Raw genomic sequence first — 25,565 nt, 5'->3', positions numbered from 1 at the left:
CGTACACAAATTTCCACTAGCGCTTCCTCCCTAACATCTTCGTGGCAACCCAAGGTGAGAAGATGAAACCTGGCAATGTACTTTCCTATCTCCTTGCCTGGGTGCTGATTACATTTGCTCAAGTCTATAGTTGTGACTTTCCTTTTTGCTGAATAGAATTTTCTGAGGAAGAGCGTGGACATGGTCGACCACGAACTAATGCTTTCTAACTTTAGGTTATCGTACCAAGTAAATGTTGTATCAGTTAGCGACTTTGGGAACTCTCTCAGAGATAGTTTCCCATCAGTTGCACGATCATTCATAGTGGATAAGAATCGATTGAGATGTTCCCTTGCATTGCCCTGGCCATTGTAGACCTTGAATTTTGGTGAAGTGTAAACCTACCCGTCCTAGCCACACCAAATGATCTCACAATACCAAGAATAGTAAGAGAGAGAGTTGTCTTTATATCGTACCTTGTCCTTTCTTATATAGGCTTTCCTAAAAGCCCGTCTATTTACTACATCATGACACATGTCATAACCTCTCTTAATTACTCTTAATGTCATTCCTTAATATAACCTCATTCTTCTTTATTAATTCCTTATCTGCCCTTCCTTCTTCATGGGTATTTTCCATTTGGGCTTGGGTTCAGTCCCCAAGTCCCCATACCCATACCTTATGCCAAACTCATCTTCATTCTTAGGGGCACCCCATGCCCGTTAAGGGATATTTTTTCATGTATCAACACTATGAACTAAAACATGATCATATTATCAGTTATGCTCTTTGAAGAATTGGAAGAGTGATGAAAAGAATTAGAGATTAAGAAATTCTAAAGAGATTTAGAATTTCTGGTGTGAGTTGAAATGAGTTTCAACTTCGGTATTTATAGAGGGGGCGAAATTGTAGTCGCTTGATGAGGAACTGACGAGCGATGATTAGCGAGATACATAGTGACTATCGTCGGCACTGGAATACCACCTAGCGATGATTTGACCATCGAATGATGGAAACTCTATCACCCGCTAGAAAGTCTGTCATGTATGCCTCTATGTTATATTTGACATATAGGCATATATGTTTGCCACTTTAGCATACCCATAGTGAGTGTTAAAGTGGCAAAATTAGTTGTTTGACATGTACATATGAATAAGCCTAAGAGAAAGTTAGCGAAAAGGCATACAACGAATAAAATCAAGGGCCTATTTCTTCTTTGAGTCTTTTTTCCTCTATAGCTAAAGATTTTTCCTAGTGAGAAAAAAAATGTACGTCTAAAAAATGAAGCAGTGCCAGTTCCTAGAGGTATCACACAATACTTACATGTAATATGATACGTCCTTGTTTTGGAAACGGAAACAACTTTCCAAACAAGAAGTAGAGCAAACTAATAGTGCGTTTGGATATACATCCAGAACTAGCTGTAGTGAACTCACTACAAGGTCAGATAAGTATGAGTAAGATAGTAGCCAGAAGAGGAGAATATAAGAGATAACAAAGAATATCAAAGGAAGAAGAGAAATTAAGCAGAGAAGAGATGAAGATGAAGGTTGAAGAAGAAGGATATAAGAGAGAAATCAGAAGAGAAACAAGCAAGGAGAGAGACGAAAATAAGTGGAGGAAAAGGTTTCTCAGGTTCAATAATTCGTTAACCTCCCTACAGACACAAACCAACAAATAAAAAGCTGGATAAACAACAGCTACCCATCACGTACAACATGTGAATGGGGATTTAGGCAAACAAGCAAAATATAAGGGCACCCATAGTACTAAGATAAAGAGAAGTAGACTAGATAAAAGAGGTGCATGAAAACTGCCTACTGCTCCAAATGATCCTTGTCCTCAAGGATCTCCTTAGGAAAGTTCCTCAAAATAGTTTCTTTATCCTTCCAGGTGGCTTCATCTGCGGTGGAATGAGTCCAATGTACCAGCACTTGATCAATAGTCTGCTTGTTCTTTTTAATAAATTTGGAGACAAGAATGTGTAAAGGAGCTATCTTCATGCAGCCTTCACTATCTAAAGTTGGAAGAGTAGTCTGAAGTGTCACACTCTGTCCCACCTTAAGCTTAAGCTGTGAAACATGGAAAACATGGTGGATCTTTGAAGTAGTTGGTAGCTGTAACTTATAAGCCACTTCTCCCACCTTGGCTATGAACTGATAAGGACCAAAAAACTTAGCTGCTAATTTGAGATTTCCCCTTAGTTGAACTGAAGTTTGCATGTAGGGTTGTAGCCTGAGGTAGACCCAATCTCCCACCTGAAATGATCTTTCAATTTTATTTTTGTCAGCTTGTTGCTTCATTCTGTGCTGAGCCTCCTCCAATGTGAATTTAAGTAAGATATTCGTAGCTTGTCTCTGCTGTAAGTAATCATCAACCTTGGCATTGATAGTTGGGGGGTAAGTAATCACTCCAAACTGTGGTGGTGAATAGCCATAAAGAGCCTGAAATGGAGTAAGATGTAGGCTAGAGTGATAAGTGGAGTTAAACCACCATTCTACTAATGATAACCAACTGACCCATTTGGTTGGTCTATAGCTTATCATACACCTCAGATAGGTTTCTAGACATGCATTCACTCTCTCAGTTTGGCCGTCTGTCTGTGGATGATAGGCTGTACTGAGATGTAAAGATGTTCCCAGCTTCTTGAATAACTCTTTCCAAAAATTACTCAGAAAAACACTATCTCTGTCAGAAATTATTGTCTGATGAAGCCCATGCAACTTATAAATGTTATCAAGAAACATCTTATAGACAGATTGAGAAGTATATGGATGACTCATAGCTATAAAATGGCAGTATTTAGTAAATCTATCAACTATAACCATAAGGACTTCCCTACCTTCCGACTTAGGAAGTCCAGTAATGAAGTCCATACTGATATGTTACCAAGCTTTATTTGGTACTGGTAGAGGCTGTAGAAGCCCTCCTGGTAAGGTGTTTACTCCCTTATGTTGTTGACACACTTCACACTCTGCTACAAATTGAAAAATCTCTTTCTCCATATGTGGCCAATAAAAGAAAGACTTAGCTCTCTGATAGCTATCCTGAGTTCCAGAGTGCCCACCAATAGAGGAGGAATGAATCTCAGATATAATTTGATGTCTTAGAGTTCCATTTTTACCAACATATATCCTTCCTTTATACCTGAGTACACCTTGTGAGTAAGAGTAAGGTGGAACACTATTAGCTGAAATGAGAAGTTTTTGTATAATGTCTTGAGAATGTTCATCTTGCTCATGACTGGAAATGACATCTTTAATCCAACTTGGTTGCACCTCAGATATAGCATTGCAGCTGGCAGTTGGTTGGTGAGATATTCTAGAAAGAGCATCATCAGCTCTATTCTCATCCCCCTTCTTGTACACTAGCTCATAGTCGTATCCCAATAATTTTGATAACCATTTCTGTTGTAACGATGAATGTAATCTTTGCTCCATAAAAAATTTAATGCTTTGATGATCAGTATAAATCTTGAAATGGTTACCTAATAAGTATGACCTCCATTTGGTGACTGCCATAAAAATGGCCATTAGCTCCTTCTCATATGTGGAATAAGTTAGAAATCTGATGCCCATGCCTTTACTGAAATATGCTATGGGTTGCCTGTATTGCATGAGAACTGCACCCACACCACCATCAGAAGCATCTGTTTCCACTTCAAAAGGTTGTGAAAAATCAGGCAAAGCTAAGACTGGAGTAGTTGACATGGCTAGCTTGAGTTGTTCAAAAGATGACTCAGCTGCTGAGTTCCATTTAAAATTGTTCTTCTTGAGTAGTTCAGTAAGTGGTTTACTGATTAACCCATAATGCTGCACAAATTTCCTATAATACCATGTCAACCCCAGAAATCCCCTTAACTCTTTGATGTTGCTTGGTGTTGGCCATTTGAGCATACTCTCTACTTTTGAAGGATCAACTGCCATCCCATGTTCATTAATAATATGCCCTAAATACTCCACTTATGATTGTCCAAAGAGCACTTGCTAAGTTTAGCAAAGAGGGAATTCTCTTGTAAGAGTGACAATGTGGTATTCAGATGTTGTAGATGGGTTTCCATGTCAGGGCTATAAATGAGAATGTCATCAAAAAATATAAGAATGAATTTCCTGAGATAAGTTTTGAAGACATCATTCATGAGGGCTTGGAAACAAGCAGGAGCGTTGGTTAAGCCAAATGGCATTACCAAGAACTCATAGTGTCCTTGATGTGTCCTAAAAGCAGTTTTATGCACATCAGCTGGATACACCTTGATTTGATGATACCCTGCCCTGAGATCAATTTTACTAAACACCTTAGCTCCCTTCAGTTCATCCAACAGTTCCTCTATAATGGGAATTGGATATTTGTCTTTGACAGTAATATCATTTAACTTTCTATAATCTACACAAAACCTCCAGCTTCCATCTTTTTTCTTGACTAGAATTATTAGAGATGAAAAGGGACTGTGACTTGGCTGAATGACTCCTGCAGCAAGCATTTCCTTAACCAGGTTCTCTACAACTTCTTTTTGAACATAAGGAACTATATATGGTCTTTGGTTAGGAGGTGATGCTAATGGTTTGAGTGGAATATGATGATCATGAGCTCTTGGAGGTGGTAAGGTGGTTGGTTCTTTAAATTTTTTTGGGTAAGTATCAAGCAAACTGGAAATTTTTGGAGGAAGCTATGAGTGCTTCCACTGTCAATGAGTATAGATAATTTCCTCTTCTTATGCACCCCTACAATTTTAATGGTGTTTTGTGTGACATTTCCTGACAATGCATGAACTGATATTTCTACATCTTCTTCAGATTCTGGTGATGCAACAGTGTCAGATGGAGAGCCTTATACTGAATTGTGAGTATCATCTTCTTCAGCAGCTAACATAAAAACTTGTTGTTCAACACACTTGTGGCCAGTTGAAAATACTTCATCACAGTTGTAGCAAAGCCCCTTATCTCTTCTAGCTTTCATATCTGCATAAGACAGTCTTTTAATGGGAGGCTTTGAGGTGTGAGAGCTGGATGAGCTAGCTGAAAAAGTTTTTGGTAGTCTTGGGCTAGTTATGGGGGAGCTGATATTCTTGTGGGTATTGTAATTTGAAGTATAAATGGGTAAAGGTCTGTTGGAGCTCTTACTCTTCTTTGCATTCAGATCTAGTAGAGCTTCTTGCATTGGAGATAGATAAATAACATTGGCTAGGCTCTTGAGAGAAAACATCAACACATGCATACGTAATTCTTCCTTCAATCCACTTATGAAACTGTATGTGAAGCATTCTTCAGTCAAGTGGCGATTCTTTGCTAACATAAGAGCTTTGAGTTCTTCAAAAGATTCTTGATAATCTAACACAGTTCCCGCCTGAGAAAGTTTATTGAATTCTCCTACAATATCATCATGCCCTGATTCTTGAAATCGGTTGTTAACAGTAGTAGGTTTGCCTTCTTGATAGTCATGATACCATACATCAGCTCAACCTTCTAGATATAGGGATGCTAAATGAACTTTTTTCTCTTCTTCTACTGATTGTATGAGGAAATACTTTTTACATTTTCAAATCCAAGATCTAGGATTAGTACCATCAAACTTAGGAAACTTTACCTTAGGTTTTGACTGATGAAATTGTTGCTCATGGAAACGTGTATGTGTATTATTTGTGTTTTTAGTTGAATCATGAAACTCACCATTTCTTGTTGTATGACTTAAGCCTAGACTTTCTCCTAAGACTCCTTGTGATGGTATTGGAATATGATCCACTGGAATTTGTCTTTGTTCTTCTCTACCTTCTTCTCTACTCTTACAGAGTAGTTCTTTGATGGATTGTAAAAGTCTAAGTGATGGTTGTTCATAGTTATAATCCACCTTTTTGAGTACATCTGCATGTTTAAGAGCTAGCTCTTCTTGTTTCTGGTTGTATTCTTTCTAAGCTTTATATAGTTTGTCGATCTTCAGATTTAATTCATCTATCGCAGCTTTGTTATCCATGGAAGCAGTCAGAGAACCGACTGCTCTGATACCAATTGTAGTGAACTCACTACAAGGTCAGATCAGTATGAGTAAGATAGTAGACAGACGAGGAGAATTTAAGAGATAAGAAAGAATATCAAAGGAAGAAGAGAAATTAAGCAGAGAAGAGATGAAGATGAAGGTTGAAGAAGAAGGAGATAAGAGAGAAATCAGAAGAGAAACAAGCAAGGAGAGAGACGAAAATAAGTGGAGGAAAAGGTTTCTCAGATTCAATAATTCGTTAACCTCCCTACAGCCACAAACCAACAAATATAAAGCTGGCTAAACAACAGCTACCCATCACGTACAACATGTGAATGGGGATTTAGGAAAACAAGCAAAATATAAGGGTACCAAAGTACTAAGCTAAAGAGAAGTAGACTAGATAAAAGAGGTGCATGACACTAGCCTTTTGACTTCTAGAAGTCAAAAAGCAAGAAACTAGTTTAGGTGTCAAATTTCAGAACGATTTCTAGAAGATAAAAAATCGACTTTTTATGAAGCAAAATATCCTGGCTTCTGACTTCTATTTCTTGAGAAGCAGAAGCATTTCTACTACTGGTATCCATACGCGCCATAAACCAATCTCTCTCATTGTGATTGCTTCATAGACTACTAAATATGGAAATAGCCCCCCTAATTTGGTTGTGAAGCACTCCACAATATCCTATTGGTCTATTGTTAGACCGTGGGGTTGAAATATCTGCTCCGTAACTCCGGAGCCTTTTTGACAAGTACTCAACCAATCTTCCTTCTTCTGGTGGTTTTTGGGGTTGCAATGTTTCGATCTTTGTTGTGTAAATCAGGGGGGATTCTGAGAAGGACGACCGGCATCATCAATGGAGAATCTTCTTCTTCAACATTATTAGCAGCTAAGTATTTTCTCTTTACACAACAAAATCAAAATGTTTTTGTAATTTCAAAATCTAGGGTTACTTCCATCTTTAATTCCTTCTATACTACTAGTAATAATGGTAATAGCAATGTTACTTCTAGCGATTTTGAGTCTGATTCTTCACATGTGGTTTCTTATCTGATTAGTTCATGTGGATTATCACAAACTGAAGCAATTATTGCTTCTAAAAAAATCAAATTCAAAACCACAACCAAACCAGATTCAGTCTTAACCCTACTTAAGACTTACGGATTTACTGAATCCCACATTTCTAAATTAATCACTAAGCATCCATCCATCCTCTTGTCAAAACCAGATAAAACCCTTAAACCCAAACTTGATTTCTTCAGATCAAAAGGGCTTTATGAAATTGAGCTTGCCAATTTCATCTCAACTGTCCCTGGATTACTGATGGAAAGCTTAAATAAAAAAATAATTCCTTCCTTTGATAAACTTAGGAGCCTTGTTCAGTATGATGAAAGCGTCATTAAAATGATTCCAAGAAATTCTTGGATTCTCAGGGAAAGTCAAGTTCAAAAAGTGATGGTCAACATAGAGCTTTTGAGAAATCAAGGTGTCCCTCAAACTAATATTCCTAACTATCTAATCCACAACCCAAGAGCATTTACTGGAGAGGCGGATAGTTTTAAAGAGATTGTAGAAAAGGTTAAAGGTATGGGTTTCCATCATTTACAAACCACATTTCTTAAAGCTGTAGTTGTATTTACACAAATTAGTGAAGTCAATTGGAGAAATAAGATGGATGTTTACAAGAGATGGGGTTGGTCTGAGGATCAAATTCAATCTGCATTTAGGAAAAATCCCGGTTGTATGGTGACTTCTGAGAAGAAGATTATGGCGATTATGAATTTCCTTGTGAATGAAATGGGTTATGATTCATCAATTATTGCTGAAACCCCGGTAGTATTTAATTATAGTCTGAAGGGGAGGATTATCCCAAGGTGTTCTGTCATTAGCATTTTAGTCTCCAGAGGTCTAATCAAGGAAAAAATTGCTATAAGCACATTCACAAAAAAAGCAGACAAGTATTTTTTGGATAATTTTGTAATAAAGTATGAGCAACAAGTTCCTGAACTCATGAAGATATTCCAAGGTCAGTTGAATTACCAACAGCTGCTTCAGAACTGAAGGATTTGGGAGATGAATGAGCAGTAACGGTACGTTGATTATCTATATATTTACAGGGTACATGGTACCTTTTAGTTTATGCATTCCGAAATAAAAACTGTGTCACCTCTTATGTACGCACAGCATGAGGAATATATGTCATGGGGTAGTTATTTGAATCTTTATTATTGCCATGTTTATGTATGACTTCTTTGTAGGATACATGAATTTCGATTGCGAAACTAAAGGGTGTATTCTTTGGGCAGTCCTGGAAGGGTATGCCTCGATTGAGAGAAAAGAAGCATATATTGGTTCCTTGTATTGTATGCTCCATTCTGATATTTTATTCCATTAACAGTCTACTGTCTGGCAACCACAGAATGGCCTTTGCTCAATAAGCTCTTGTAGCTGTTGTTGAATAAAACCTTAGAAGTGTAATGGTGGATCTATTTTTCTACAGAGAGCCAAGGATTGGGAAGCAGATGAGGGTGGTGCTCCAGTGGTCGATTTTGGTGTTACTGAGTACGGTATTGCTGGTGTGATCTCTAATGATCAATGTGGTGGGGATGCCCAATGGGGATTAATCCTCAAAACTGGTGCGGATTGGACTGATGCAGGTGTTCCTATGGTTGGAGTAAATGCAGCTTGGGAGTCAAGTGGCCCCATCAATACATGCTGTTGATGCCATAGTTATGCCTCCAGCTGCAGGTTGGGAATGAGAGGAGCAGTAATGTCTTACATTTTTTTGCCTGGTCTTTTCTCATGTACTTGGAGTCTTATACAGAACCTTGTTTTTCTCTGTTGAACTGTTTTGATAGTTGAAAAGATGTTTTGATTTTTCTTAGCTCCTCCATACCCTGAGAATAGCTAATGAGTGGTTTTGAGAATTAATCAGTCAGTGCTCCATGCACCTCCTGAAGCATCAACATAATTGTCATTGCTGCTAGGAGAACTGAGCAGGCTGTTGAAAGAGTTTGGAAGGCAGAGAAAGCACAAGTCTGATGATCATATTGTCATTGCTCCTAGACTGATGTTGAGAGCAAGTCTCAGAATATTAAAGACGACAATCAACAATTTATTCTTTCTAGATAAATCTTGCGTGAATACTTATAGATCACGAAAAAACCTGTTATGGATTGATTTTGAGTTTTTGTTCAAGTATTTTGGAGTCAGTGTGAGCTAAATGTTTAGCGCATTAAGAGAAGACGAACAACAAACACAAGGGACTATTTTCCTTTGCTGGAGTCCGTTTTCCTTTTTATTAAGAAATGAGGCACTGTCAGTTCCTAGACAATATGATCGGACCTTGTTTTGCAAACGAAAACAACTTTCCAAACAAGAATGTGCGACATTCCCATAGACGACCTCAAAAATATGTTTCATTTTTTTCATGGGATATATATTTCGCACTATATGTAAGATTGATGAATCGACATACCCAGTAGTAAGATGCTTCCAATTACCCTCTTGTTGAGATAAGCAAAGATGTAATTTTGTTCTTGAAACTGCTTTTGTTCCTCCATATCGTCTTTCTTGATGCCTGCATATTTGGAAGACAATTCAAGATAGTTTAACCTAAAGAAGGCCCATGTTGAGAATCTACCAAGTGAAAATGAGGGATCATTCACCAACGGAATTGTAGTGATTTCGGATTACTTTTGTTCGAATTCCCTGTGGTTCCTTGATTTTCATATGCTCGAGATTGGTTGTGGGAAGGATCATATATATAATATACTGATGTGGTCAGTAATCATTAAATTTTCTAAATGCAAGAATGACATCAACACAAAAGTGAGATGTTTCTTAAAATAGAAGAACAATCAAAAATAAAATTTCCAAAATTCCCTAATACATTTTAATTAGTCACCCTACAAATCCATCAAAAATGTTAATATCTTCTTCACCAAAAATCATTACTTGCTACATATTCCTCATAGTCATTAACATTTTTGGTGAAAAAAATGAAACATATTTTTGAGGTCGTCTATGGGATTCTAAGAAAAACTTTCTAAACAGCCCAGCCAACTTGCTGATCTTTTTTTTTCTTTTTCTTTATTAGGAATCGTGGTTGGTTCCACTAGTCTCTGAAAAAAAGAATGTGCAACTTGTCAGGTAAAATTATACGATTATACGTACGAACTTGCCAAAACATCAGTATCAAAACCATACAACACCTTTCTCAGTAAATTCCATTTCCCATTATGTGGACGAAAATTTTCACCATTTCCCAACTTCAACTGAAGCAACAACGCAGCATATTAAGCCAAATTAGCAAAATCTTGCATTTTAAGATTTCAAGTGAATTCTAAAAGTGAACAAAGAAGAAAGAAAACACAAAAGTACAACTCCGAACGATGAATAATACCTCAGGAGCGGAAAGAACACGTCCTTGAATTTGAGTAAACTCACTGCTAATTGTAACGCCACTAGATCTTAACATTGGTTCGTTAACGTAATTGCTATTTTGCAATACCTGCAACAAAGCGACATTTAATAGGAACATATAAAGAAAAGCTTTGGCTGTGTGCAATTTAAAACAAAATTAAATTACGAACGCTTACATTTCTCAGATCATCCATACGCTGCTGGGGGTTTTGCCTTGATTTTTCTACAAGTGAAGATCTTTGGAGAGTGGACAGTGCCTTTATGTATCGTTGCAAAGATACCAACTCACAGAGCTACAGAGGACAACAACCACAAGCTATAGCATGTACCACACCTTTTTTTTCATTATGCAGAAGACACGGAAAAACAGTACATGCAATGCACTAGTTTACAATGGGTATCATCCTTTTACCTCAATTGGAAAATATGTCGGCCTTTTCGGTTTACCCACGTTGATGCATGGGTAATTGGCAGATTGATCTAACTTGATATTCCTACTTCGTAACGAAATAATCATACACCTTGACTTCTACAGGTTGAGCATCCACATATGTGCACCCTTTGGCTTCATAGTAAACCTGCAATATATTAGAAGGCATAGAGGCAAGAAATATAAGTTCTAAATTGTAAGAGCGCCTTTATTAGTTAACATCAGGTGGTTGTAGTTGTAAGAAATCTTACAACTACACACCACTATAACTGATTCAATCTCTAAGTGATCATTATGAATTCTTGTTTTATTAATTGAAGATTGGGAATGTTTACAAGAATGATTCAAGTATTACAACAATTCTACTTGAAATCTAAGCTCACTTTCTCTCTCTTCCGATTTCTTTTCCAAGAGTTGTCCTAGAATTCTCCCAGAAACAATGACTCTCTCCTTTATATAGGATTTTACATAATGGATGACAGCTAAGAATCTCATTATTTTCGGGATCACTATGCGAGATATTCGTTCATATACAATCGCTCATCTTCGGATAGCATACTTCTTCGCATAATTCTTCACACTTTACTCGTGACTTTGCTGACATCATCTGGTGTGTCATCTCAACTTTGCTATGTGCGATGCTCTTCGCTCAGGTTGTATTCTTCACTTCGCGTAATTATTATCGTGTGCGATATTTAACTCCTACATTTGCCTCTTCTCATATTGCTTATTCTTCAGAGTGAGCGATATGAGAAATTCTCCTCTTGTAATTCGCACATGCTTATCTTTTTCCATTATACTTTGTCGACAGTTATCCGGGTTTCAAGTTCCTCTCTACACGTGTCGATTTTCTTCCCTTTTACCGGCTTGAACCGTCTTCAAGCGGTTACTTCTTTTCATCTATTTAAGGGTTTTTTTTCACAATAATCTCTTCCTTCTTCATCATTTATCTTCTCTCTCTTGTTTCTATTCATCTTCATCTATTATTACCCATTTCCGTTGCTGTCACTGATTTCTTCTGCTATTGTTCTTCCACCATGAACTCTGAATCAAAGTTTGTTTCCTTTTTTCATGATGACTATTGATTTTAACCATTTAATTTTTTTTTTATGAACTAATTCCCATACTTTCGCAGGAAAAGCTCTTCCATTAGCGCTCTTCGAATCATGCATAAACCCAAGTCTTCTTCAAGTGAAAATAAGGAATCGCATAAGAAGAAACCGAGCATTGATAATGAATCTCAAAATAAGGAATCTCACAAGAGGAAGGCTTCGCACAATAAAGAAGTAAGGAATACCCAATTATCTTAAAACAATATTGTTGTCTCTATTACTTATCTACTTTATTTTCGCAGGCTTCCGACGCTTAGATGGTTGATGGTAAGAAGCAGAAAGTTAAAAAGTCTCGCAAACCCATACCACTTTCTTCAAATCTTTATATTCTATATTTTAGGGCTACAGATGTTGTTCCTGTATCCACAGTTCAGCCTTCGCATACTAGTCCTCCTATCACTCCGATAATAAGTCAAACTCTTGAAAAAGATGTTTCTGTCACCCATATATCTCCCCAGGTTTCTGAGAAGAATGTTCCTTCTACTCCTTCACCAACAAATCCTCTTATGGATGAGAATGCTTATGTTACTTATGACGAACTTTTTAAAGAATCTCCTGTGAATAAGGAGTTTTCTCTTAATCAAGGAAACAAAAGCACACCTACTATTTCCCCTGCGATTCCATTGCATTCAAATCAAGTTTTTCCTTCATCCATTACTCCTCCTCCTTCTCTTTCCTTATTAAATTCCTTTCCTTTGAACAAGAAAGATTTGGATAGTGTAAAACTTGCCGCTCAAACTCTATCTGACGTCATCAACTTTGCCCAATCTTTAACTGATGACCCTTGCAAGCTTCGCTCCTGTTCCGCCCTAAGAAAGCTTTTATGTGAATTTACCATTGATAAAGCTTCAAGGGATGAGGTCCTTTCCCAAATTGACCAGAGTTTCCATGTTGCTCTAGACGTTCTGGTAATTTTCACACCTTAACTTTTATCTTCTTTTATAATACTTCCAAGTTATACTAACTTCATCCTTTGCCTTTTAGGATTCTCATCGTCGCTTGATGCTTGCTGAAAAGCATTTTGAATCTAGCTGTTCTCAGTTGGAACTTTCGCAGAAAAATGTTTCTTTGGAAAAGGAAGTACAAAAGCTGAGAGGAGAACTCCAAATTTCAAATTTTGATGCTGAAACTCTTCACAGCGAAAATCAAAAACTTAGAGGTATTTATTATTATATTTGAGTCACTTATCATATTATGTATTCATTCGCATATGTTCATTTTCGTAAATTTCTTTATGTATTTGTTAAGATTTAAACCGGAAGCGAACGAATGAGAGATACGATTTTCAATTCCTCGCTGAAGATACTCAAGCGAATAACGTGAAGTTGCAGTCTCAACTAAACCAATTAGATAATCAATATTCATATTCGCTTGATTAGATTAACAATCTTTCCCATGAAAATAACCAACTCACTCAGAAAATTGAGTTTTTTAGTGATCAAGTATCTTATTTTTCTAAATTTTCACGCGATGCTGACTTGCTTCATCAAACTTTATCAGAAGAAAACCATACTCTTTCTAGGGAGAAACTATCTTTTTCGAAGAAAGAAGCAATGTTTTCACATCAGTATTCAATTCTTCATGAAATAAATGAAAACCAAGCACGAACTCTTCGCGTACTGAAGGAACAGTACGAGACTTCGCTTAAAGATTTAAGCTCCTGAAATGAGAAACTAATTCAGAATAACATAAATCTTTCTGTGAAGAAAAATCAACTTCAAGAACAATACAGTCAATTCAAGAATTCTTGCGATGTTCTTAAGAAAAAGAACAAATCTCTTTCTTCTGAAGAAAAGAAAATTTGATCTCGCCTCAGTGGTTCAGTTGGTGATGAATTTGATAAAGCTATGGAAAGTATGAAGGACAATACGCCTGCCTTTTGTAAATTATTCCAAGGTAGTCATCTAGAGTTGACTGCCTTATTATGATTTCATAGCAATTAATTCGCACAATATTAATTATTTATTTCTATTTATGGTTGTTTATTATTCTTTGTAGATTCTGAAAAATCGCACCAGTCTGCTGTTGCTCAATTGAATTCTGAATTATCCAAGGTTCGCAAAGAATATGCAAATATAGAATTATCTCGTGGGAACCTTGAGCTCTCTCTCTCTCAGCGTCTCAAAACAGAGCACGAAGAAGATTTGCATTTCAGAAGAATCTTCTAGAGATAAATGCTAGAAATCTCGAAAGAGAAGCTATTCTCAAAGGCCACTCTAGTGACCAATATTTTATTGATGAAATTCTCTCAAGCAACTCTCTTCCAGCAGTAAAACTCCCCGTATGCAATGTGAGTGCGGATGAAGAATATCCTGAGCCAGATAGTGATTTTGACTTTTTAAGCGATGATGAAAAAGATCAAGATGATGAAGAAATTCAGCAAGAAGAAGAGAAATCTGCTAATGAAGCCGGTACTGAGATTGAAAATCTTAGATCCAGTGCTAAAGTCTGAAAAGTATTTTGAATAAAATGCTACTGTTAAGCATTTTTGATTTCCTTTCTTTATTTCAACATATTTTGAACCTTCGCATATTTGTTTGTTGTAAGGAAGATAATACATTGTTGTTTTAATTCCCATACTTGCCTCTTATTATGTTCCTTGTAAGAAACAATTATGCGAATTTATCAGTGATTTGTTTAATTTACTTAGGAGGTCTTATTTTGCCTTCCTATGTAAAGGTCTTATCTTGCCTCATTTTTGTGCGACGAAATCGCAGGAAGTCTTTGTATTTTAGTACATCGACCCATTGATCTTGTCTTATCTTTTTCGCTTGTATTATATCCTCTTCAGGCTTGTTGCATAAATATCACAAGTCTTAATACTCCCATGAGTAAAAGCTAGGGCTGTCAACGGATAAATATCCGCCGGATATTGGACAATCCGATAAGGTTAAGGTTAAGAATTATTGGATATCCGATATCCGTTCACATCCGGCGGATATCAAAAATACAAACCGATATCGTTAACGTTAATCTATCGGATAACGAATATTTATCCGTTAAAATCCGATAACGCCTGTCACAGAAGCAAATGCAGAAATGCTGAAAATTTAGGTTGTTCTTCAAGTTTTTTGACAGCCTTTTTTGTTCAGGTGTAAGAAATACAAACCACACAAACACCTCAGTCACATCACACATGAAAAAACAAACAACAGAGTCTGTAACTACAAACAAAAAACTACACTCAAACAGGCTAGATCTTCTTTGCTGGTTTCATTTTGCATCAACTTCAGTCGACGACTTCCATATCTGCATTCACAATCACAAAAACCTGGTTAGGGTAGCTCAATACTTGGACACTATATTAGCTCATCTACTAGCGTATGAGATCTAATATGCTTTTACATGTTACAGTTCTAATATTACAGTTCTGGAACAAGTGCAATATTGTAGCTCATCTAATGTTACAGTTTTAATATGGTAGCTCATCTAATATTAATATGTTAAAGTTCTAATATGGTATCTCATCTAATGTTACAGTTCTGGAACCAACCCTGTACAACATTATTTTTTTTAATTTCAGGTCAGTTGATATGTTACCAGTAGCTGTTTGAATGTTTCAACAATATTAGAACTGTAACAGGTCAGTTGATATGTTACCAGTTGATAATCACTTATAAATGAAAGCCTACCCATCAAAGGATGATGAGTGTTTCAACAGGTCAGTTGATATATTGTTCCTCATTTGCCATATAATATTAAACTACAAATGTCAGAGAATGTGCACGAGAACAAAAAGTATGAAAATGGATATGACTGTGAGGATTAAGAAGTAAACTGTGTATGAGCTTAAACAAGTATTTTCTCATATGTCAAAATACAAAGAAATCATAAATCTAATCAGTTAAGTAGTAAAGCAAGTCATGTACAGTGACAAACCTTGAATGTACAGCAGCAGTAGCAGCAACAACCAACTTAAAGAATGAGTGAACTCCAAGAAGACCTGAAATTTGCAGTTGAAACTCAAAACCTAATCTCAAAAGCAAGAAAAAAAGAATGAATTTAGTATTGAAGAAACCAATATTTATTCCACATTTTAAAGCCCCCTTCTAATCAATCAATCAAGTAACCAAAAATAGATAATTTCCATTTTTTCTTTTTTCATAAACAGTGATTGACATCAAAAGTTAGACTTCACTTCAACATTTCAAATTAAAAAACCTCAAGAACAGTGGAATCAACTATTTGAGAAATGAAAGATAAAGAAACCTTAATTTCTAATTGCTAGTAATGTTCTGATGTTCCTTCCACCAATAGTAATCACAAATCAAATCACCATAGAAAAATAACATCCCATTTAGAAAGTGTAATCTTCATCTTTTCATGAACAGTTTGTCTTAAAGAATTTCTAAGAGAAACCACACTGAACTTAGAAGATCAAACACACAGCCAACATCACAGATGAGAAGATTCTTTGGTGAGAGAAGCGGTAACAGAAATCATCATAATTCATTTCTTAAAAACAACAAGAAACCAACTGCAACCCCATGACCCTTTTTCTCATATAAACCAGATTTAGTGAATTCAGAAACCAATTTCCTATACAAACTTGATAATTTTTTAGTAACCCTAATTTTATCTGGAAAAAATTGTTTTTCAGAATCTCAAAAATTAAAAACATAGAAACATTCATAACTTCCTTAGGGCTTAGGGTTTCGATTAGATTAGAAGAACATCAAAATTAAACATCAAAATATGCAGTCGATTTGGGGGAAAAATGAAACCTAACTTTGAACATCAAAATTAAACATTAATGATTTACTTCTGTGAGAGTCTCTGATGATGACTGATCATCACACTTCTTCTATGATGAGAGTCACTTCCTTCTCAACTTCTCGAATCACACTTCTTCTCTGATGATGGTGAAAAACGCTCCTCCTCTAGAGTCTAGAGTCGAATCGAATAGCGGAATAGAGAAGTCAAAGATCAGAAGATTAGATTAGGTTCTCCCTGTCGGCAGCATATATCTAGGGGTAGGAAATTACAAGTACACCCCTAGACTATCGGATATCGGATATTAACCTAACGGAAAGGCCTATTCCAATATCGTTATCGTTAAGAGAAAATATCCGATAAAATATCCGATTCCGATATCCGATATGTAGGATAAAATCCTATAGGATGTCGGATTTCAGAAAAGGTTATCGGATATCGGTTATCCGTTGCCAGCCCTAGTAAAAGCCTTATGATATTTACGTCTTTTGCACAATTCAGCTCCCTAATGGAGGGTGCCGTCCTTATCTTCCCCTCTGATTGCCCCTTCAAGGAAGATTACCTCTATCGGGTTAAGATTATGGCTCTTCTCATCCGGTTTTTCAACAACCAGTTGATTTCGCAATCTCGCATACACTACCTATAGGGTTTATGGCAGCAAGATCGCACCCTATGTGGGGTATCTTCGGACCGAGTGCATCATAGTAAGGACTTGTCAAGAGTGGCAAGGTACGCTCCATACGTCCCGGGAACTCTTGACTCAACCGTGTACCTCGGCGCCATGATCGAGTTTCTGGACTCCTTGGGAGAGCCTTTCTCACCTTAGGCTCACAATCTAAGATTTTTATCTTAGACTGACATTTTAAGGTATCTCTCCCGGATGGGAATTATCGTTTAATTATCACCCCAAATCTCCACAACTCAAGTTCTGGGGTCGGTGTAGCCTTCCCTTGAGTCATGCCTTCTAGGTCTTTCAGATTGTGACGTGCGATAGGTTTTACTATATTTCCTCTTGCATATGAGCGAACTAGGGTGCACGCCATATTCGGATTCCTAGCCAATCTGATAATAAATATCATTTTATGTAGCCTTTATCAAGGTCTTACTTTTCGTTTATAGAATTTCTTAATTTTCAAGCGAAATATTCGCATTACAATTATTCGAAATATTAAATTTTTATCCATGTGAATTGATTCGCAAGTGACTATGGATAATAGTTTTTCAAGAACTGCCTATTCCAAGGGCGAGCTAATTTACGACCTGTATTTCGTCCTTTAGGATCCATTAATTCATAGGCTCCCTCTCCAACTATTCTTTTTATTATATAAGGTCCATCCCATCTTTTCTCCAATTTTCCATATTTTCCTTTTTGATATACTGGAATTTCGCATAGCACTAATTCGCCTGGTTGGAATTCTCTTATTTTGAACCGCTTGTTATATTCTCGAGCTAGTCTTTTTTGATAATTTTCCATGTGCTGTAAAGCGACTTCTCTTACTTCCTCCAAATCATCCAACTTTGTTAAAATCAAGTCCGCACTTAAATTCTTTTCCCAAGCTTCTCTCTTTGTGGTAGGGATGATCACTTCTGTTGGTAGCACTGCCTCTACTCCATATGTCAGACAGAAGGGCGACATTCCGGTTGCTTCTCTTCTTGTAGTTCTGTAAGCCCATACAACATTAGGTACTTGTTCGCACCATCCTTTGTTGTGCCCTTCTAACTTTTTCTTCAGGTTGTCTGCGATTGTTTTGTTTGTAGCTTCTACTTGTCCATTACTCTAAGGATACAAAGGGGTAGATTTGCCACTTTGAATTTTGAACGCATTGAGTAGCATTGTTATATTTTCGCCTTCAAACTACTTTCCATTATCAGACACCAATTGTGCAGGAATGCCAAATCGGCATATAATATTTTCAAAAATGAATGTGAAGATGTATTTATCGCGTATATGTTGAACTGCTTTTACTTCTGCCCATTTAGTGAAATAATCTGTTGCGACAATTGGGAACCTTTTTTGTCCCGTTCCTGGTATAAATGGTCTAACAATACCTATTCCCCATTTCCCAAAGGGACACACATTTTTTGATGTATTAAGCATAGCCTTAGGTGCATGTATCTTCTTTCCATGATGTTGACATTATTTGCATCTCTTGGAAACTTGTTTTGCATGTTCATGCATATATGGCCAATAATATCCCTATATTTTTTCTCTGTATCCGAGTGATCTTCCTCCACTATGGCTGCCAGCATCGCCATCGTGTAATGCCTTTAGAATTTCGATTCCTTCCTTTCGTGTAAGACATCTGAGCGAAGGTCCAAGGAATGACCTTCTATAAAGATCACCATCCGTTAATTCATAATTTGTTCGCACGACTTTTTAATTTGTGTGCTTCTAATCTTTTCTTCGGCAATTCCCCTTTCTCTAAATATGAGTGTATCTTAGTTCTCCAATCTTTCTCGTCGCTCACATTTTCTGCTTGTGTATCTGTTTGCACTTCTTCACCCTTTTCTATATATGGTAATAAATAGTGTTTGTATTTTTATATCCCTTGCGACCGGATCTACTAACATTGATGGTATGAACGCCAATGCATCTGCGAGTCTATTATCTTTTCTCCCTATATGTCTCCAACTTATTTTTGGAATTTGCATTGCTAAATCCATAACCAATCGCCTATACATTTGCAAAAATGGTTCATTAGTACTATATGTGCCTTCTATCTGACGAATTACCAGCTGAGAATCACTAGTTATTCGCACGTCCTCAATCTTCATTTCAATTTATAATCTTAGTGCGTGAACGACTGCTTCATATTCAGTTTCATTATTTGTGGATGCGAAGTCCAATCTGAATGAATAAGCCATTCTCGCTCCCGTTGGTGAAATGAATACAATACCAATCCCATTTCCTTCTCCATTGGAGGATCCATCCACCAAAATCTCCCATCTGTTTGGATTTCGCTCAGTTAATAAATCATTAGGATTTCCATGTTCTTCATCCACCTCCATCATTTCTTCTACATATTCATCTTCTTCTATTGGAAATTCTGCAAGAAACTCTGCGATAACTTGAGATTTTGGTGAAGATAAGATTTCATAGCCAATCTCATAATTTCCTAATTGTGCATTCCACCTCTCTATTCTTCCTGACCTCTTCGAATTCTTCATTGCATTTCAGTTGGTACTCTTGTTAATACTTTAATTTTGTGAGCTTGAAAATAGATGCGAAGCTTGAATGATGCATATACCAGCGCGAGAATCAGCTTTTCGATTTTTGAATAATTTTTCTCTGCGGAGTTATATGTTTTTCTTATGTAATATATCGGTTTTTCTACACCTTCCTCTGATCGTAACAGTACTGCACTTAATGCATAAGATGTTGATGCTAGATACAATAACATTTCTTCTCTCTGCTTCGCCTTTTGCATGCTTTGTCGCACTCCATTGTCCATTAAAATTTGGTTCCCTTCTTTAATATATTGAAAAAGTGTTTGCATTTGTCCGAAGATCTTGCAATGAATCTTCCCAATGATGCTATCAATCCATTTAACTTTTGAACATCTTTGACTGTCGCAGGTGGTGGCATATCTCTAATCGCATGTACCTTCTCTGGATCAACTTGTATTCCCTCCTTGGATATAATATAGCCTAAGAATTTTCCTGATGATACACCAATTATAAATTTTTCTGGATTTACTTTAATATTGGATGTTCGCATCTGTTCAAATATTGCTCGCAAATCATCAACATGATCTTTCGCCTATTTTCTTTTAATTAGCATATCATCTACATAGACTTCCAATGTTTTATGTATCCATTTTTCGAATACTTTCTGCACCATTCTTTGATAAGTCGCACCGGCATTCTTCAACCCAAACGGCATTTTCGTGTAACAATATAAACCTCCTGGTGCGAAGAAAGCGGTGTGTTCTTGATCTTCTTCTGCCAAAGGAATTTGATTATAGCCTTTATACCCATCTAACATTTTGACTATATCATTCCCTGATGTTGATTCCACCATTTGAGGTATATCGGGTAAAGGGAAGTTGTCTTTAGGGAACACTTTATTTAAATCTGTAAAATTTATGCAAATCCTAATTCCTTTGTTCTTTTTAGGTACCACCACCATATTTGATATCCATTCTGGATATTTTGCCTCCCTTATAATTCCTGCATCTAACATCTTTTGTAGTTCTGCTTCTATTTTAGGATGATAATCAGTTGCAATTTTCCTTATCCTTTGCTTGAACGGCTTTACATTTTTCTTAATGTCTAACTTATGACATGCGGCATACGGATCTATTCCAGGCATTTCTTCCATACTCCATGCGAAAATATCATTATATTCTCGCAGAATGCTTATTGGTTTTTCCTCTTCTTCTTTATCCACTTTAGTTCCAATTCTTAATATTTTCAGTTCTTCTTCAGTTCCTATATTTATTTCTTTTGTTGGTTCTGTTGCGGTAAAATTCGCTTTTGGTTCTCCCATAGGTGTTAGTTCCTTAATTTCTTTACTTTGTCCACCTTCCTCCGCTGGTTATTCGCCTGGTATTCCTTTTACTTCTTTCGCTCTTATCATGTATATTCGAAATTCCTCCTCTTTCCTTTGTTCTTTGGCTTTTCTCCATCGATCATTTCGTTTTTTGGCTCGTCCTTCATAATTTCGCACATCTATTTGATTACAAGTATTCGCATCCTTAATGTCTCCTCTGATTTCACATATACCGCTTGAAATTGGAAACCTGATGCATTGATGTAACGTTGACGCTACCGCCTTTAATCCATGTACCCATGGTCTTCCCAACAACATGTTGTATGGTGACTCAATGTCAATCACACACAGTGTTACCTTTGTTTCAACCTCTCCCAGTAATATTGGCGTCACCATTTCTCCCTTTGGCTTTGTAACTGCTCTATTGAATCCATGAACATTATAGGATGTAGGTGTCATTTCTGCATCTTTATATCCCATTGCTTTGAATGTGCGATAAAATAATATATCAACTGCACTTCCTGTATCTATCAATGTCTTATCAATCACCCATCCTTCAAATGTCCTCTGGTTTGGAATAATGTTTTCTCGCTCGACTGTGACCGTAATTACCAATGGATCTGCTCGCTGTAAGTTTTCCTCTGGAATTTCATCTGCCGCAAAGGAAATCTTCACCTTTTCCCAATCTTGTAATGGTAATTCTTTCTCTACCGTTTCCACCTTTTTCCCTTCGTAATTTCTTTTATGAATTCTCCCGGTTATCGTCGCTTGAAAATCTGCCTCAGAAATTGATACTTTAGGTATGTTATTACACTGTATATCTTGAATTAGTTTGACTCTTGTTGTCTTCATGGATCCCTTATGAATTTCAGATCTATTAACAGGAATTAATATCAAGAGCTGATTTCTAGCGCCAAAAATGTAGTTGTAAGAAATCTTACAACTACACTCCACTATAACTGATTCAATCTCTAGGTGATCATTATGAATTCTTATTTTATTAATTGAAGATAGGGAATGTTTACAAGAATGATTCAAGTATTACAACAATTCTACTTGAAACCTAAGCTCACTTTCTCTCTCTTCCTATTTCTTTTCCAAGACTTGTCCTAGAATTCTCCCAGAAACAATGACTCTCTCCTTTATATAGGATTTTACATAATTGATGACAGCTAAGAATCCCATTACTTTCGGGATCACTATGTGACATATTCACTCATATACCATCACTCATCTTCGCATAGCATACTTCTTCGCATAATTCTTAACTTTGCTGACATTATCTGGTGCGTCATCTCAACTTTGCTATGTGCAATGCTCTTAGCTCAGGTTGTATTCTTCACTTCGCGTAATTATTATCGTGTGCGATAGTTAACTCCTACAGTGGTGTCTGTCGAACTAATATTAGCATTCTACTATTCCCAAAAAAAAAAAGTACAATAAGAATAATGAAAGCTTACATTTGCTGGCCACAAGGAAACTCACTCAGTCCAGTGATCCTATACTCTAAATTTGAGGGACGAACCTTGATCCTTAGATTTTTAAGCGTTCGCTTAGCCTGTCAGCATTCAAATCTTTCAGTGAGAAAACTTATAGCAACAAAAGATACGTCAATGTTTGAAGTAAAATCACTCTTATTACCTTTTCCCAGTTTATATTATTCGGGTGCCTAACATTTTGGTTTGCAAGTAAAAAGTCAAGCACAGATCCTGGACGTATTATAATGGTAGCAGACACATCTGCAGTATATTCAAAATAGTTAAAACATGAATGCAAACGAAGAAACAAATTTGCAGCACCTAGTAGGTAGTACGAAAAGCTTACCAATATTCAGAGATAATCCCCCCTGAGTGGTCCTAAAACTAGAATGAAACCCTCTGCACCCAAGGACTCCACCACCCAATTCAAAAAATCTCTGTGGATCGTTTGGAAGAATGACTGACGAACAAGTAGACAACACCTACAGTTAAACCGAAACATCAGAGAAAGACACTTGTATAGCAGGAGCAAACCCTGTCAGATAAAGATAAAAATTTCACTTACTGTTTTGCTGCATGCTGCCGTAAAACTATATCCAGAACCCTGAGAGCTTCCTGTGAGTTCTCAGTTTCTTGACCCCGTAATGCATTTGCAATGGCCTGCATTGGGATCTTGGCAGCAAAACTTATTTCTACCTTGAAAGTCTTTGTATTGCATGGACGCTTCATCCTCTTTCTACCTGTTTCATTTGGACTACCACCGCCACTAGAGCTCCCCCCCACAGCAGTCCTAAATTAATGATATCGTACAATAGAATGAAGTCAGAAAATAATTCTACAACAGTCCATCACTGCATAAGGGAATTTACCTGTTTGATGAGGCCTCTTCAATCACAACTTTGAACTCAGGTTTCTTCATTGGGAGTGGACCAATAGTAAATAAACTCTTTTCCCGATCATAAGCGAAATTTTTCCGAAGACAACTCTCTATCATAAGTCTCTTTCAATCGATCCATCACTTTCCTACCTATTCCTTTTTCATCTACTGGTTGACCATCTTCATAAAACAAGTTAACCTGATCCGTAGAGAAAGAAAAGAAGAATAAGTAAATGCATTTTTTCTATAAATCTCAACGGAATTATTAGCATAAAGAACATGTGAATGCATACAAAGTAGTGGTAAAAATAGTCCTCCAGATCTGCAACACGGACTTCAAAATGATTGGTTTGCAGCGTTATCAGCTGTCCCTTATGTCCAAAGTCCTTCCTGGCCATAGGACGTCTAGGCTGTGAAGTCTTCTCAACCGTTCCAGAACTCCCACCAATATCAACTCGTGGTGGTATCACATCAGCCGGAACTGGTGGAGGTGGTGGCAACTCAGTGGGTTCAGCTCCCTGCTGTGGCTCATTAGATCTCATCTCTGAAAACTAAAAGACATGTCTTATGAGATAACTTAAAAGTTAAAACACCAGAAAATCAAATGTAACCAAACATTTTAAGAAAGATAAAACACCCAAACACTTCTTTTTTTGGCTGAATTTTGTTAGAATTCAAATCCAAATCATTACAGAAACTAACAAAAATTGATTAAAAGATGATCACATTCACATCCAAAACAGAAGTCAAAAAAGCAAAGGAATAGGGGAAAAAACATATATAAAAATTAGGCATATAGCCAGACGAGCGCCATATGTTCTTGACAAGCTTATCATCAAATTAAAAATCGCTTCAAAGAAAACTATGCAGCAATATGAGATTATCAAAACTGTCAGAAGCATTCAACCGCATCTTGCTAAGAAAAACCAAGCTGGACATTCATCCAGCAAAGATAATCACCAACATCAACATAAATCGTAAAACAGGGATAAGAGATGCACGTACAACAGATGATAATCACCAAAACAACAACATAAATCAGAATTATTACAACACTGCCGCCACCAAACCGTGTATAAACTCTAATAAAGAGATATTACCAGCTTGGGCAAAAAAAAAGAAAAAAGAAAAAAAAAATTATATCCAACGAAGGAAATGCAAAAGCATTTATCCGATTCAAAAACAAAACATCACCCATAGAAACTTGAAGAGGATATACAACAAAACAGCTACCGAATATGAAACCACAAACAAACATGTGCAGTAGAGAAAATCAAAGCCTGATTACAACTTTTAAGATGTGTTCTTCATGTAGCTGAACTGCTGAGAGCTGGTTGCAAAGAGAAAGAAGCTTTAGATTTTACCTGGTTCAAGAGCTTAGTTCGGATAAGTACAAAAAGCTCTAATCCGTTTATCTTCTTCGATCTCTCGCTCTTTCTTTCTTGGTTTGTATCTCTTTAAGTAGTAGTTGCATGTTCATTTTCTCTTAAAGAGTGAGTGGTATTGTGGAATCGTTCAAAATTCTTTACTCCACCTAATAAAATACCCCTTTATAACTCCCTAATTAATTGACGTGGGAAGAATTTTGAAGGAATACAAAAAGCGTAATGAGACGACAAAGAAAACGAACAAAATACAGTAAAACAAACTTATACTAGCAATAAATATATTGGTAATATATTCTAAATTTTTTTCCTTCTAATTTTGAATCTTATTCATATTGGTTTGACACAAAATACTTGGGATATGCAACTATTGATTAATTTGATAGAAATTTTTAGATAATGAAACGGAAATGCTATTCAGTGCTCAAATCCATGTGTCCCAGTATTATTGGATAATTTGATCACAGCACTACTTACAGCTCAAATCCATGTATCCCAGTATTATTGGTTAAGATTGTTAAGCTGTGACCCACCTTTTTACCAAAATCCCCAAATCTAGGGTCTGGATGTGGTTGAGTGCTGAGTAGTGCTGCAATAAGTGTGTGGAATAGCAGCTCCGATAATGAAATATTGGAAATTGTAGAAACACTAATATTATACTATATTCAATGTATCCACCAACTCTAACTTAATATAAATAGTA

The 25,565-nt window shown here is 36.6% G+C and overlaps 2 protein-coding genes and 1 pseudogene across 5 annotated transcripts; 1 reads left to right on the top strand and 2 right to left on the bottom strand.

Moving 5' to 3' along the window:
* Positions 1–3,928: 3,928 nt before the first annotated feature.
* On the bottom strand, positions 3,929–6,545 carry LOC113311482. The gene is made up of 4 exons (XM_026560315.1): positions 6,492–6,545; positions 5,646–5,823; positions 4,813–5,402; positions 3,929–4,645 (listed from the first exon to the last, which is right to left on the bottom strand). Exons 1-4 carry the CDS (start codon positions 6,543–6,545, stop codon positions 3,929–3,931), a joined length of 1,539 nt encoding a protein of 512 aa, XP_026416100.1.
* Positions 6,546–6,680: 135 nt separating this feature from the next.
* Positions 6,681–9,117, top strand: LOC113307797. 4 transcript variants are annotated; one of them, XR_003339323.1, is made up of 3 exons: positions 6,681–8,040; positions 8,209–8,266; positions 8,451–9,117. XR_003339323.1 is itself a non-coding variant. In XM_026556249.1 (2 exons), exon 1 carries the CDS (start codon positions 6,746–6,748, stop codon positions 8,009–8,011), a length of 1,266 nt encoding a protein of 421 aa, XP_026412034.1. In that variant the 5' UTR covers positions 6,681–6,745; the 3' UTR covers positions 8,012–8,040; positions 8,209–8,444. The 4 variants fall into 4 exon arrangements, 2 of the variants coding, with proteins under 2 accessions (XP_026412034.1, XP_026412033.1); XR_003339322.1 differs by having other exon boundaries at positions 8,209–8,313; XM_026556249.1 differs by lacking the exon at positions 8,451–9,117 and having other exon boundaries at positions 8,209–8,444.
* LOC113311481 lies at positions 8,878–24,019 on the bottom strand (annotated as a pseudogene).
* Between the last annotated feature and the right edge of the window lie 1,546 nt (positions 24,020–25,565).

This window comes from Papaver somniferum, chromosome 9 (assembly GCF_003573695.1).
Source record: "Papaver somniferum cultivar HN1 chromosome 9, ASM357369v1, whole genome shotgun sequence".
NCBI classification, from domain to species: Eukaryota; Viridiplantae; Streptophyta; class Magnoliopsida; order Ranunculales; family Papaveraceae; genus Papaver; species Papaver somniferum.
This window is presented reverse-complemented; position numbering and strand designations above follow the sequence as displayed.

Coding starts and splice junctions, on each gene's coding strand:
- LOC113307797 (XM_026556248.1), top strand. CDS start 6,746: ATGTTTCGATCTTTGTTGTGTAAATCAGGGGGGATTCTGAGAAGGACG.
- LOC113311482 (XM_026560315.1), bottom strand. CDS start 6,545: ATGGCGCGTATGGATACCAGTAGTAGAAATGCTTCTGCTTCTCAAGAA. Junction 5,824..6,491: donor CTGCTTCTCAAGAAATAGAA/GTCAGAAGCCAG, acceptor GTACTCAAAAAG/GTGGATTATAACTATGAACA. Junction 5,403..5,645: donor AAGTCATACAACAAGAAATG/GTGAGTTTCATG, acceptor ACTATCAAGAAG/GCAAACCTACTACTGTTAAC.